Source organism: Ornithorhynchus anatinus, chromosome 3 (assembly GCF_004115215.2).
Source record: "Ornithorhynchus anatinus isolate Pmale09 chromosome 3, mOrnAna1.pri.v4, whole genome shotgun sequence".
Lineage (NCBI taxonomy): Eukaryota > Metazoa > Chordata > Mammalia > Monotremata > Ornithorhynchidae > Ornithorhynchus > Ornithorhynchus anatinus.
In genome coordinates this window covers 81,456,788-81,471,666 of record NC_041730.1, presented here as the reverse complement: position 1 = coordinate 81,471,666, position 14,879 = coordinate 81,456,788, and the positions used below count along the sequence as shown (strand labels likewise).

General features: G+C 48.4%; 1 protein-coding gene across 1 annotated transcript; it reads right to left on the bottom strand.

Moving 5' to 3' along the window:
* Nucleotides 1-2,461: 2,461 nt before the first annotated feature.
* On the bottom strand, nt 2,462-13,899 carry TMEM267 (transmembrane protein 267). Its single transcript, XM_001508050.4, has 5 exons — nt 13,817-13,899; nt 12,376-12,474; nt 8,444-8,539; nt 7,322-7,699; nt 2,462-4,604 (listed from the first exon to the last, which is right to left on the bottom strand). The coding sequence occupies exons 4-5, from the start codon at nt 7,655-7,657 to the stop codon at nt 4,269-4,271; spliced, it is 672 nt and encodes a 223-aa protein (XP_001508100.2). The 5' UTR covers nt 7,658-7,699; nt 8,444-8,539; nt 12,376-12,474; nt 13,817-13,899; the 3' UTR covers nt 2,462-4,268.
* Nucleotides 13,900-14,879: the final 980 nt, after the last annotated feature.

The window sequence follows — 14,879 nt, the reverse complement described above, 5'->3', positions numbered from 1 at the left end:
TTCCGCCACTCAGAGCAGAAGACAGGCCCGGAGCCCGGCAGCTGCCGGCTTTCTGGGGAGAGCTCCTCTCTGCTCTTCCCTTCTTCCTAGAGTGGAGAGATCCTTGGGAATGAGCGCTGTTCTCACTCAAAAGGTGAAGTGCCTGTTGTGAGACTGGCTGAAGGGGAACGGGGCCTTTGCGGGAGGTGCCGGGGGTGGGGGGGGTGAGCAGGGAAAGCCACAACTTGCCCTCCTCCCAGGGATGGGGAGGGATAGCTCTGGATCAATACTGATGCGAGACTCGCCTTCCTGTCTCTGGTGTCGATGTCCCCACCCACCTTCGGCCCCTCCAAGATGCAGGGACCCTCTCCACGTGTCGGACGTGTGGGCCTGACAGCAAACCGATCTCTGTGAGCAGAGATCGCGTCTTCCAACTCTACGGTACTGTACTTTCCCGAGTTTAGCACGGTGCTTTACGTGCAGCATGTGTTCAATAAATACCGTTGATTGCTTGCTTGACGCAACCCAGGTCTCTCTTCCCAACGATGCTTGCAAGATCATTTTAACCGTGACGAGTGTGCTGTCCAGGTATGCGTGGACTGGAGGTTTAAAAGTCAAGACTACCCGGGGGTGACTGAGGACTCCATGACTATTTTCAACAACATCCAAGTGCTTCAAAGAAACGCCAGGCCGTGGTAAAAAGATTTTAAACAGCGCTCTCAAGAAACTACCGAAGAGGTAGGGTGTCCACCCCTCTGACCAATGTCGAGGTTAAGGCAGGTGTTGGAGAAGATTGGGAGGGACCTGGAAATCACAAATGAGGTAGGATTTTGCTTGTCCCAAAGTTAGGGAGTATAGCAACACATCTATAATAACACATTGCACAGGTTGCCAGATTTTATCCATGTTTAGTCAATCCTTTCCCAGGACCTTCCGTACACATCCTCTCTGGCACTCTGGCAAATGGGAGCGAGAGGAAAAAGCCCCACTGCCCAGATGGGTGTCTAAGACCCAGTGGAGATTTGATCAGAGCTGTGAGCAAACATGTTTTTAAAGGTATTTGCTAGTGCTTTCTCCGTGCCAAGCACTTTCTAAGTGCTGGGGAAGAGGCTCACAGTCTTAATCCCCATGTTACAGATAAGGTAAGTGAGGCCCAGAAAGGTTTAGTGGCAGAGGCAGGATTAGAACCCAGATCCTCCAACTCTCAGGCTTGTGCTCTATCCCCTAGTTTACACTCTGAACAATTAAACTTTAATGGGTGAAATCTTCACTGTGGTCCACAGCTGCCTGGGCTGAGTGCTGGGAAACCCCAGCACTCATTAAGCCCCGACAAGGACCAGTGGTTCTCCTGAACTTTCACCTGCTTTGAGCTGTTACTTTAGGAAAGGATGGGAAATTAACTAGTGAAAATGTGGGGAGAGTTCTCTCTCTACTTTCAGAGATACGCATCCATGGCCCAGGAGCAAATATAGCTCTGAATTGAAACTCTGACTTGGTTGAGACCCTTACATCAAGCCCGGTGCCAGATCGGAGTAATTGGAGTTTGCTAGACCACCACCCAGACTTTGAAGCCGGGTGTAGCCAGATATTCTGCTGCAGATTTTCTCATGGAAGGAGGCTCGCTGAGTTTAACGATGGCATTTATTAAACACTTACAATGAGCCGAGGACCATGGTGGACAGAGGATAATTCAGATGAGACACAAGTCCCGTGTAGGACTCGCAGTCTAAGTAGGAGGGAGAACAGATATTAAATCCACATTTTACAGATTAAAAAGCTGGGGCCCAGACAAGTGAAGTGACTTACCCAAGATCACACTGCAGGCAAGTGTTGGAGCTGGGATTATAAAGCAGGGCTGCTGGCTCTCGGTGCTCTTGCCACTGCCTCTCTGGGATACAGGCCAAGATGTGTCAAGGCACCGTAGATGGTTGGATCAAAACGCTGCGAGAAGCAATGTGGCTTAGTGGAAAGAGCAGGGGCTTAAGAGTCAGAAGCCGTGGGTTCTGATCCCGGCTCCGTCATTTGTCTGCTGTGTGACTTTGGGTGAGCCACTTAACTTTTCTGTGCCTCAATTACCTCATCTGTAAAATGGGAATTAAGACTGTGGGACAACCTGGTTACCTTGTATCTACCCCAGTACTTAGAACGGTGCTTGGCACATAGTAAGCACTTAACAAATACCATTATTAATAATGCAATTTAAAGGGGCTCTGGATATTTGGCAGGAAAAAAAAGATTCAAAAAGGTCAAGCTTCTCAACTGGGAAAGTGAATATCTGATGAAATGCTCTTTTGAGTAGGTCAGGGTCTGGTTCTTTGGCTTCTTTCTGTTGCAACCTCCCAGTTATATAATTCAATGCTCTAAACAGCAGGCATCCAATTAATACTGTTGATTGATTGATACAATGAAAAAACAAACATACATTAAGGATGGAAACCAGAGCCATTTAGGCTGTTGTCAGAGATTCTAGAGACTACAGTGCTCACTTTGCCAAACGTTTTAATGCCATCTGTTGCAGTGAAATTAACACTTTGAACTCAATCTCATTTCCATCCAAGTCCAGTCTGACAACTTGAAATTACAAAGTCTGAACAGAGTCAAAAGTCAATGCTCCAGCACAACTTAATGCCTATTTTGCTCTGTTCTGTGGTTTGCAGAACAAAAGAGAGGGAATTCTAAAAATCTATACAGTGTGACCTCTACAAAAATCAGAAAAGATTCTACAATTGTTTTAATGAGCCGGATCAGAGGTTCTTTACATTTCTAGTTCTGAAGAATTGCAACCAAACATACACTACCTGGAGATGAAATTTTAATATTTAATATTTAAAAAGTCTCACAACTCTGCACTGATACATGCCCCTAGATATGTTGAACCCGGTTTCAAAACAAAGTGCCTTTAGCCAATGGATTTAATGGGTTGATCAGGGCTTGGGCCTCTGACAATTCAGTGAATTCCCTCTAATTCAGTACTGACTATATTAAAAAAAAAATACTGTACTTTGGAGAAGACATTACTCTATGAATCATCAGTAATTTATCACATATTAAGGCACAAAGTCATTAGTATTTTGAGTAATTAAAATAACATGGGTCGATACCCCTACAAAAATGCTGATGGCTTTTGACAACAAGAGGCTGTGTACAGGGGTGAGACCGAAGTATTAGTTAATCCAGTAAGGCAAATTTAAGATTTGTGTAAATGCCATACTTTCTGTTCATTTTTCTTATACATCAGTAGCTTTTGGTGTGAATTTACTTTCATTTACCAAAGAACAGGAAAACCAAGTTACCTAAAACGCATTCGTTTTGGAAGAATACATTCTTTGGCTTTTCAAATAGCAACTACTTTGTTTTAATCATTTTAAGCAGCCACTTCGGAAAATATTTTAAACAGGGTTGACGGCACCTGGAACGATCAGTCTTACATTTTACATTGTTGTCGGTGGTATATTTGTGGAACAGAGATCAGAGAACTAGACACGGCCCTATGATTTGTACTTGATTATTTTGTAAACAGTGCAATGATAGTAATACAGTACCATTTAAAATTTCAATACTTGAGCTCCTTGGGGAAAAGGGGCTTTGTAAAGAATACTTTGCTAAAATGCCAACATGAAATTTCTAGGATTAAGGGTAGTAATTTACTGAACAAGGATTTTCTGAGATCCTGATATTAATTCCAAAGTTAGATGATATCCTTAGCATGTTCTTGCCACAAATGACCTTCTGCATCAACGAATGCTCCATTAGAAAAATCTCAAAGGAAATTTTCCCATCCTTTCTTCCCCCGCCATCAGATTCTGTTTGGCAAGGTGACTGCCAGGCCAAGGCAGCACATGTAATAAAACAGCGTCCTACTAGCAGTCGCTGAAATGTCAATTACTCTGACTCTTTGTCCTAAATTAGGCTGAAGTATTATAGTGTTCATTTTAGTCATTCCAATTCACGGAAACAGGATTCAAATCGCCTCCTGGAAGGAAATGTGCTCTTCCGATACATTTCCTTGAAAGTGAAATTAAATACTGGAATGTTACTTGAGCGGAGAAAGCAGAGGGGAGAGAAAGGGAAAGTGTTAAAATCAGATGTGGAAAGAAATTTCAGAACACAAAAGTAGTAAAACCATCAATCTTTTGGGCAAGAAGAATTAGGACTCGACGGGACTCCACGCTGGAGTAGATACCGGCTATTTCAGAAGGGACAAATGTTTCTGCATCCATCCTGGCGGTCGATGCCCCGAACGATTCACATTAAGACACCCGCTCTTCCACGACCTCCATCCGATTCCCCTAGACATCGATGTGAATTCCATGTTTTATAGACATCATCTCTCGGGTGCCCGTCAGATACATGATGAAGGAGCAGAGATGCGGGGAGGAGGCCGTAATTGTCACGTATAGCCAGTAAGGCAAGGGAGCGGTCTTTCCAAAGGGGCAGATCCACAGGCCGTGACGAATCCCATCGCGGACGTGATGAGAAGTCCAGGACAGAAACAGCATCCAGGGAAGAAAGCACCAGGAGTCTTTGAGCCTGAAAAGGTGCATAATGAACTTCAGTGTCAGCGCCACTACAGGGATCACAGTAGAACAGTGAAGAAAAGGTCTTTGCGGAAGATTCAGAGCAGCCTGGGGAATGAAAAAGACACGTAGCTGTGGCACCATTTCCATCTCCCATAGACCCTGCTTTCACAGAAGGATCTGCAGTTTTGACTGATGGGGAAAAAAACAAAATACAACTGCCTTTTTTGTCTGGTTTTCCCCCGGCCACCTCCGAGGAGGAATCGAATCTACTCTGCTCGAGACAAGGCGGGAAAGGTTTTGTCTACCTGGTGGCCAGCTCTAAGAAGCAGCATGGCAGAGTGGAGAGAGCACAGGAGTCAGAAAGTCATGGGTTCTAAGCCCAACTCCACCACTTGTCTGCTGTGTGACCTTGGGCAAGTCACTTATCGAAGAGGTAACTGAGGCTCAGTGAAAATGGGGATTAAGACTGGGAGCCCCATGTGGGACATTTACCCTATTTATTTTGTTAATGAGATGTACATCACCTTGATTCTATTTATTTGCTATTGTTTTAATGAGATGTTCTTCCCCTTGATTCTATTTATTGCTATTGTTCTTGTCTGTCTCCCCCGATTAGACCGTAAGCCCGTCAAAGGGCAGGGACTGTATCTGTTACCGATTTGCACATTCCAAGTGCTAAGTACAGTGCTCTGCACATAGTAAGCGCTCAAAAAATACTATTGAATGAATGAATGACATGGACTGTGTCCAACCTGATTAGCTTGTAATTAGCCCAGAGCTTATTACAGTGCCTGGCACAGAGTAAGCACTTAACAAATAACATAAAAAACAGAGACCGTGGCTTTTGCCGTAGCTGTTGGACACAGAGGAACCCGAAACTCTTCTCTTCTAGCCAAAGTCCTCTATTCTTTTTGTATTCATCATTTTCCTTGTCTTTTGCTTTTAGCAATTCATCTTTTTTGGTCTGTCACAACTCTCCCCACCTTATTAAATTGTTAGCTTCTTGGGTGTGAGGGACTGTCTGAATTCTCTCCCGTGTCATTTTTCCCATCGTCTAATACTGTGGTACGCACAGTAGGCACTTAATGAATACTGTTGCTGCTTCTCCAAGTTCAGCTACTTCATCTAAGTTGCAAAATGACTCAATGTTAGCCAGTGTAAGACCAGTTGTAGTAACTCTACGCTGTTTCACAAAAATGAAGACTCTTGGAACAGTAACGATGGCGGGGAAGCAACATGGCTTAGTGGAAAAAGCATGGGCTTGGCAGTCAGAAGACATGGGCCACTTGTCTGCTGTGTGACCCTGAGCAAGCCACTTAACTTCTCTGTGCCTCAGTTACCTCATCTGTAAAATGAGGATTAAAATGGTGAGCCCTCCGTGGGACAACCTATTACCTTGTATCTACCCCAGCGCTTAGAATGGCAACTCAGCAAAGAGTAAGCACTTAGAAAATACCATTATAATAATAATAATTACTGTTCTTATTATTACCATTACCAAGCAGAGGGCATAATCACTATGGCAAATGTAGGAGGTTCTTTTTGTATGTATCTTTATACTCCACAGCTTCCTCCTACCTTTAATCCATTTTAGTGTCGGTCTCCCTTGTTAGATCAAAAGCACTTAGTACAGTGTTTGACACACAGTAAGCACTCAGTAAATAAGACTGAATGAATAAAATCCGACTCCTTGAGAGCAGAGATCATGTCTAACCATTCTAATGCACTCTTAGTAGAGTGCTGCGTATACAACAGTTGAGTGCTCAATAAATACTGTCAATGAATGGACAATGGTCAAATAATGGGATGGGTTAAGCTGCATCAATAGTGATTTAGCAGACCAGATTACCTGCCGGAAGGTGGCTAGAAAAATTTTAAGGCTATCCTCCGAAACTACATTACTGGCAAAATGATGAGCATGTGTTAGCTGAGCATGAGCATGTTTTAGCTGATCCAAATGATGTGGCACATAGCCCCATCTGAGCGGCTTGCTCGTTTTCACGATGATGAGTCTCTGTGGGCAAGGGGATTTTCAAGAGAGGGGATCCTTCCAACTGGAATGTGTTGCTTTTGACTCAAATGTGTGCAGGGTGAATTATCTCCAAAACTCTGGGGCCTGTCCCATGCACACATGCAAGCCTGGGAGTCAGAGGACCTGAGTTCTAATGCCAGCTCCACTACCTGCCTGTTGTCTCACCTCAGAGGAGTTCACTTCTCTGAGCCTCAGTTTCCTCATCTGTAAAATGGAGATTCAGTTCTTATTCTCCCGAGACTGTGAGCCTCGGGAGGGACTGTGTGCAACCTGATTATCTTGTATCCACCTCAGCGCTTAGTTCAATGCTTGGCACTTAGTAAGTGCTTAACACAGACCAATGTCATTATAGACAATTTCAGGGACCCTATATTGGCACTGATGGGTAGTGATCACAAGTCTTGCATGTGCTATAATTTCCCGATTGCTTAGATGGGTACTTTACACTCAGTAGGAGCTCAATAAATTCCACTTATACCTGGGATCCCAGGGCTCCGGAAGTACTAGGTTTGTTGTCGATCAAACAATCAGTGGCATTTACTGAGCGTTTACTGTGTACACAGCACTTTACTAGATGACATCTGGAAAGTTCTCTGAAACCTACGGAGAAAAGCTCTCCGTAACGCTGCTGTTTTCATCTTGGCATACTAACACCCACGGTCTACAAAGGAGAGAAGCAGACCATCTGAAATGGGGGTGGCATCTAAAGTGAGCTGTTCTGCTTCTTAAGCAAAGGGTGGGAGGGCTTGTGGATGCCTCGGGGTGACGGGGCAGGGAAAAGGGCTCTTACCTTTAGGGACAGGGAACCAGCCAGGAAAAAGTGGTCCAAGTCAATGACGGAGGCTAAAAATCCGGCCAGGAGGACTTCCCCAAAGTCGCTCTTCTTCCTGAGTCCGATGACGATGGCCCAGGACCACATCCCCACGGCCCCGTGTACGGCGTTATCCGCCAGGGCTCGGAGCCAGTCGTGCTGCTGGACGGCCGACAGCTGAAGGACCCTGTCGGCCACGAAGCAGAAGGCCCCCAAGCCGAGGCCGGAAACCACGGAAGCCGAGCTGAAAGTCTGGAGGAGGGCGTGGGCCCTGTCCGTCTCCGCTGCCATCACCAACGATGGGCCGGGCGCCATCAGGAAGCAGACTGCCCGTGGCTGCTTATGTCCTCGGTCATTCTGTAACGCCAGAGGCAGGAAGATATTCAATCGTATTTAATGAGCACTTACTATGTGCAGAGCACTGTACTAAGCACTTCAACAACTGAGACCCTCGGAAATGAAGCCACTGCTTTCTTTCTAGAGCATTCTCGTAAACACAAGAACCGTGGGGGGAAAAAAATGAACCTTCTTTCTGGAAAGTACAAAGATCTAAAATGTTCTAGACGTGGTCCAAGTCTCCCGTTCTCCCCGTGGAGGGGGCGAGAGGGGCGAACCTCTCTTCCAGGATGACTGGCTCGATCATCCTGGGAAAAATGATCACTTGGCCAAAAGGGAAGCTGGGGTCCGGCAGGTTTGAGTGGCGAGGGAGGGTGAGGCAGGGATTGGAGGCGGGACAGTCGACAACAAGGCAGAGGGCAAAGGGGAGCTTGGGGGGAGCGGGAGCTGAGGTGGAGAAGTAGAAGAGAATGGTTAAATCTTCATGTTCTTAAATGTGAGCTAATGCCTGTATTCTGAGATGAGCAGCACAAGCATCTACTATGAACACAGCGAAATCTGACCCTTATGTGGCTAGGAGAACCAACCTCACCAAAAGCAAGCACCAAACATCTTCCCATTTGATCCTAAGTGCCTGTTGGAATTCAGCCACTGGCTCCCTTCCCCAATAAAATGAAATGGATACATTAAGGAAGTACCTTTTAAAAGAATAGAAATACCAAATTATAAAATGCTCAGGTACAGGTAGTCTGAAAACACTTTTACCTCTGTGCAGGGTTGAGAGTCCAGCGGTGTTGGGTAGTGGATGAGTTCCAAGCCTCACTCAAAACAGGAAGCTATGGAGGCCTGCTTTAAGGGGACCTGAAAGAGAAAAAAAAAAGGGATACAAGTGCTGCACATAATAAAGAAGGTACTTGTTAAGTGCTAAATATGTGCCAACCATTGGGGCAGATATAGGTTAATCACGTGGAACACAGTGCCTGTCCCATTTGGGACTCACACTCTTCATCCCCCTTTTACAGATGAGGTAACTGAGGCCCAGAGAAGTGAAGTGACTGGCCCATGGTCACACAGCAGGAATGTGGCGGACCTGGGATTAGAACCCAGGTCCTTCTGACTCCCAGGCCCGTGCTCTACCCACTGAGCCATGCTGCTTCTAGGTACCAAGAACTAGGTGCATATTCTCTGGAGAAACACTCTTGGGGGCAGTGGCCTTAGGAATGTGTTTGAAGGAGAATGATTTGGGTCTGGTCTCAGGGTAAACTGTGTGGGTGAAAAGCTGGAACCAGCCCGGGGCGAAAGGAAGTACCATCCTCTGGAGATGATCAGACAACAGTATTTCCTGACCACTGGGTGCATAGGACTGTACTAAGCATTTGGGAGAGTACAACAGAAATAGCGTGCATGGTCCCTAGCTAAAAGGAGCTTACAATCTAGTGGGGGAAGCAAATGCTGAAAGAAATTACCGATGATATCCAGCACCTCTAAGCCTGCTTTTTGGGATGAACTCGGAATGCCATGCCAGAGCAGCCTGAAATGTGCATTTGGTGTCTGGAGATTGCAGATGGAGCTCACCTGCCACCCGGGAGGGATGGAGGGCTGTGACCACCCCCACCCCATGACCCAGAGGAGGGGAGTCCTCCCCCCAACCCCACCCCACCCCCAACCCTGGCAGTGCAGGGAGCAGCAGAGGAGCTGACCCTGTATCCCCTTTGAATTTGGGGGAAGACCTGAACGTTTGAAGTCCCGACCATGTAGATGGCCCTAAAAAGGCAGCTGACTTTTGGAGTTGGTCTTCTGACTGGTCCCACCCCGACTGCAGGCACCTGCTCAGCTCAGAAGAGCACCCAGCTCAGCACTCAGAGAACAGGACCCAGCAAGGTGATCTGCCTTGCACTCTCTCTACAAACACATACACCCACCCCAAAAAACAAAACCAAACCAAAAAAACAGGGCTCCATTCACTATAGGTGCTCAATAAATGTTGATGTTCATCCTGCTGATGACAATGGTTTACCTTTTGGGAGCTGCACTTTTTCTGTGTGCCTTTATTTGTTTTTATGGTATTTATTAAGTGCTGGGAATAATCATAAATCTCCAGAATTACTGATTAATTGCACTACACTGGGCAAGCCGTGTGTTAGGCCCTGGAGAAAAATACACTGACAATTAGCCACCTTCAGACATATAGGTAGATACCAGCTAATCAGGTGGGACACAGTCCCTGTCCCACATGGGATTCACAGTCTTAATCTCCATTTTAAAGAAGAGGGAACTGAGGCACAGAGAAGTTAAATAGCTTGCCCAAGGTCACAAAGCAGACAAGTGGAGGAGCTGGAATTAAAATTCAGGGCCTTCAGACTCCTAAGCCTGTGCCCTATTCACTAATTATAATTTTGGCATTTAAGCGCTTACTATGTGTCAAGCAGTGTTCTAAACACTGGGGTAGATACAAGGTAATCAGGTTGGACACAGTCCTTTTCCCACAAGGGGGGCACAGTCATAATCCCCATTTTACAGAGGAGGTAACTGAGACACAGGGAAGTAAAGCAACTTGCCCAAGGTCACACAGCAGACGTGGTGGAGCCGGGATTAGAACCCAGGTCCTCTGACTCCCAAACCCGTGCTCTTGCCCCAAGGCTGTGCTGCTTCCCGTGTCTGAGGGTGGATAATTGTCACTGTGTTTTTCTCCAGGGCCTGACACACTGCTTGCCCAATAATTCTGGAAATTTATGATTATTCCCAGCTAGAACCATGAGAGTTGTAGGTTGAACAATGCAATGACACGTCCGGATCACCTTTCTTGCCAAAAAAAGAGTTGGTGGCCATGAAACACTGCCATGACATCACAGCTTTTCACCTCCCCAGCCACTGACTGCAGCCACCGGCTTATGAATAAGAGGACACCAGAAGGAGATTTTAGAAATGGCCCTTAACTGTCTCCTTTACTGAGGCCCTCCAATTTCAGGAGATAACAGACAATAATAATAATTCTCCACGTTTTAAAAATGTCACTCATCTAGGACTCTTAAAGAACCTTCCCCAAAGTGTCATTTCTCAGCAAGAACCTGCAGTAAAGAATTTTCTCAGTCACAAGGTAAATCATGAAGAGAGCAAGGTTAAAACTTGGGGGAAAAAACGTTTTAAGTAACTGTTTCCACTTGGATCAGGTACAAAATTGCATTAACTAGACTCAGAGTTTCTGGTGAAACACAACCTTTTTAATTCAATTTCTCTCTGAGGAAAAAGATTAAGAGAGATTTACTCTGTAATTCTTCACCACTGGTTCACGTACATTTCCCTACATCACCCTCTATCCCCTGACCCATGGCAAAATAAGCCCTTAGAGCAAAATGGGGGTAGAAACATAACACTTTTTAATCTGGATATTCACATTTATTTCTTCATGTAAGTCCCCTGTGGGCAGAAACTCTTTTTGTTCCGGCACACCAGCTACCGCACTGAGGGTGCTTAATAATTTTTTTATAATTACATTAAGTAGGCCACTGCAGCAGTAATTTACCAAATGATGCTAACCATCTCTTCAGCACAAGCTAATCAGGTTGGACACAGTCCCTGTCCCACATGGGGCTCACAGTCTTCAATCCCAATTTAGAGATGGGATAACCAGAGAAGCAGCGAGGCTCAGTGGAAAGAGCCCAGGCTTGGGACTCAGAGGTCATGGGCTCAAATCCCAGCTCTGCCACTTGTCAGCTGTGTGTCTGTGGGCAAGTCACTTAACTTCTCTGGGCCTCAGTTACCTCATCTGTAAAATGGGGATTAACTGTGAGTCTCACGTGGGACAACCTGATTACCCTGTATCTTCCCCAGCACTTAGAACAGTGCTGTGCACAGAGTAAGCACTTAAAAAATACCAACATTATTATAATCGAGGCACAGAGAAGATAAGTGACTTGTCCAAGGTCACACAGCAGACAAGTGGCAGAGCTGGGATTAGAATCCGGGTCCTTCTGACTCCCAGGCCTGGGGTCTATTCACGAAAGAAGCAGCGTGGCTCAGTGGAAAGAGCCCAGGCTTGGGAGTCAGAGCTCATGGGTTCTAATCCTGGTTCCGCCGCTTGCCAGCTGTGTGACTTTGGGCAAGTCACTTCACCTCTCTGGGCCTCAGTGACCTCATCTGTAAAATGAAGATGAAAACCGTGAGCCCCACGTGGGACAACCTGAGTACCTTGTATCCCCCCCCCCAGCGCTTAGAACAATGAATGCTTCGCACATAGGAAGCGCTTAACAAATACCACCATTGTTTTAGACCACACTGCTTCTCAAGCCTTAACTTTTTTACACCGGTAGGATCTGGCCCAATCGACTTAAGAGTTTAGTTCATTACCGATCTCAACATTAGAATCCCTTTACTCCTGCCCCTAAACCTTTCATGTTATCCCACCAGCTGCTGCAGAGATCATGCAAGGTTGCTGTGGGCTTCACACGCTGTCCCCAACTGTTTCAAAGCCTAACTTCTCATGTCGCTCACAAAGCACACACTTCCTAGACGGTTTTCAAGAAAGGTTCCTTCTGCCCCAAAGACATTTATGAAAGAAATGTGACGAATTCACAAGCAGAACATGTGCTCATACACACGTCTGCTCTTCCTACCTCCAAATTAATCGAGTCTGATTTGGAAACATTTTGGTATTCCGTTCGTTTTAGCCAAAAAAGGTAAGGCAGCCTCAGAGTTACCTTTGTGGCGCGATATTGCAAGAGGGCCCGGGGAAAGGAGGCGGGTGTCGGGTCAGGGTCATCCGATCTTGGCATCAACTGGCTGAGCTGGACAGCACTCTGCAAGGGGAACGATGAGGGTTACAGGTCTGCTGGTGCCGGTCAGGACCCATCTAACTGCTGGCTGGATGGATGGATGCATGGTGGCTCAATGGAAAGAGCATGGGAGTCAAAGGTCATGGGTTCTAATCGCAGCTCTGCGGCTTGTCAGCTGTGTGTCTCTGGGCAAGTCGCTGAACTTCTCTGTGCCTCAGTCCCCTCATCTGTAAAATGGGGATTAAGACTGTGAGCCCCATGTGGAACAACCTGATCACCTTGTATCCACCCCCCACCCCAGCGCTTAGAAAATACCATCATTATTATGATGGATGGACAGATGGATGGATAGATGAATGGGTGGATGGGCAGATGGATGGATAGGTGGACAGACGGATGGACAGATGGGTGGACGGATGGAGAGCTGGATAGATGGACAGATGGATAGATGGGTGGGTAGATGAACGGATGGATGGACAGATGGATGGGCAGATGGCTGGATAGGTGGACAGATGGATGGACAGATGGGTGGACCGATGGGTGGACGGATGGAGAGCTGGATAGATGGACAGATGGATAGATGGGTGGATAGCTGAATGGATGGACGGATGGACAGATGGATGGGCAGATGGATGGACTGACAAGCAGATGGATAGATGGATGGATGGATAATGGATGGACAGACGGACGGGTGGAGGATGGATGGCCTGACGGATGGGAGGACGAAGGGAGGGAGGGAGGGAGGAGGTGGTCCGGGCGGTCTGCCCACGGAGGAGCCTCTGCAGAGAGGGAGAGAGAGAGAGAGACGGGTGCCCCTTCCTCTCCTCTCCTCTTCTCCCCTCTCCTCTCCGGCTCGGCCCGGGCCCCACGTGTGGGGAGCGCAGAAGGGGTCCCTGGCAGGCAGGCAGGCAGGCAGTCGGACGGACGGACGGACGGACAGGCAGACACAAGGACAGGCGGACCCAAGGACAGGCGGACCCAAGGACAGGCAGACACAAGGACAGGCAGACGCCAAGATGGACAGGCAGGCCCACAGAAGGGCAGACGGACGGACAGGCACGCAGACAGACGTCCAACCGGACGGACGGACGGACAGACAGGCAGACAGACGGAAGGACAGGCAGGCCCACAGAAGGGCAGGCAGACGGACGGACGGACGGACGGACGGACAGATGAGACGGGCGGGACCAGCCGGCTCCCTCCGGAGGGCGTCCTCCAGCCCCTTCCCTGCCCTCCCGTCGCGGGGCCGCTCCTCCTCTTCCTCCCTCCTCTTTCTCCTCTTTCTCCTCCTCCTCCTCCTCAGGGCGGGCGCCCCCGTGTCTCCCCGTATCTCGGTTATCTCCCCGGGTCTCTCCGTGTCTCTGACCTGGGAAGCCAGCCGGTCCCGCCGGCCCCCGGAGGGAAGGTGTGTGCGCATGCGCGCCTGGGCCCGGCCGGCCCGCTGGTGTGTGCGCGCATGCGCGCGCGGGCCCGGCCGGCCCTCCTCTGCCCCCTCCCCCTCCCCCCGACCCCCACCGCGCCTGCGCCGGAGCCCCAGTCCGCGCCTGCGCCTCCCCGACGGGCCCCCGCCCCCCTCGGGCCCCCTGACAGCCGGCGGGCGGCCTACGGCCCCTCCCCCCCCCCCCCCGCCGCGGCCTAACCGAGAGGCTTCTGGGAGGGCGGGAGTGTGGCCAAGGGGCCGGGGAAGGGGGACCGGCTCCTTCTCCCCAACGTGACTTCAGGGCTGAAAGTCACGTTGTTTTTGCGAGATGTTCTTCCCCTCGACTCTATTTCTTGCCATTGTTCTTGTCTGCCTGTCTCCCCATTAGACTGTAAGCCCGTCCAAGGGCAGGGACTGTCTCTATCTGTTGCCCACTTGTTCATTCCAAGCGCTTAGTCCAGTGCTCTGCACATAGGAAGCGCTCAATAAATACTATTGAATGAATGAATGGCTGGGCGTTGAATGGGGGAGCCTGGGGGGGCTTAGGAGAGACGGGCCGGTGACAGCTACGGCTGCTGCCTTAATGATGATGTTGGCATTTGTTAAGCGCTTACTATGCGCCAAGCACTGTTCTAAGCGCTGGGGTAGACACAAGGGAATCAGGTTGTCCCACGTGGGGCTCACAGTCTTAATCCCCATTTTGCAGATGAAGTAACTGAGGCACCGAGAAGTGAAGTGACTGGCCCACAGTCACACAGCTGACAAGTGGCAGGGCCGGGATTTGAACCCATGATCTCTGACTCCAAAGCCCGAACTCTTTCCACCGAGGTCACTGAGGCACAGAGAAGTGACATGACTTGCCCGAGGTCACACAGCTGACAAGTGGCAGAGGCGGAATTAGAACCCACAACCTCTGACTCCCAAGCCTGGGCTCTCTCCACTAAGCCATGCTGCTTCTCACTACAGTAGGCCCAGCAAAACAGGGCACCTGCTCAAAGGTCTTGACATT

What these genes read in the sequence shown, in the direction of transcription:
- TMEM267 (XM_001508050.4), bottom strand. Translation starts at nt 7,657, where the DNA reads ATGGCGCCCGGCCCATCGTTGGTGATGGCAGCGGAGACGGACAGGGCC. An exon ending in CTGGTTCCCTGTCCCTAAAG is followed by an intron (nt 4,605 to 7,321) that starts GTAAGAGCCCTT and finishes TTCATTCCCCAG; the next exon opens with GCTGCTCTGAATCTTCCGCA.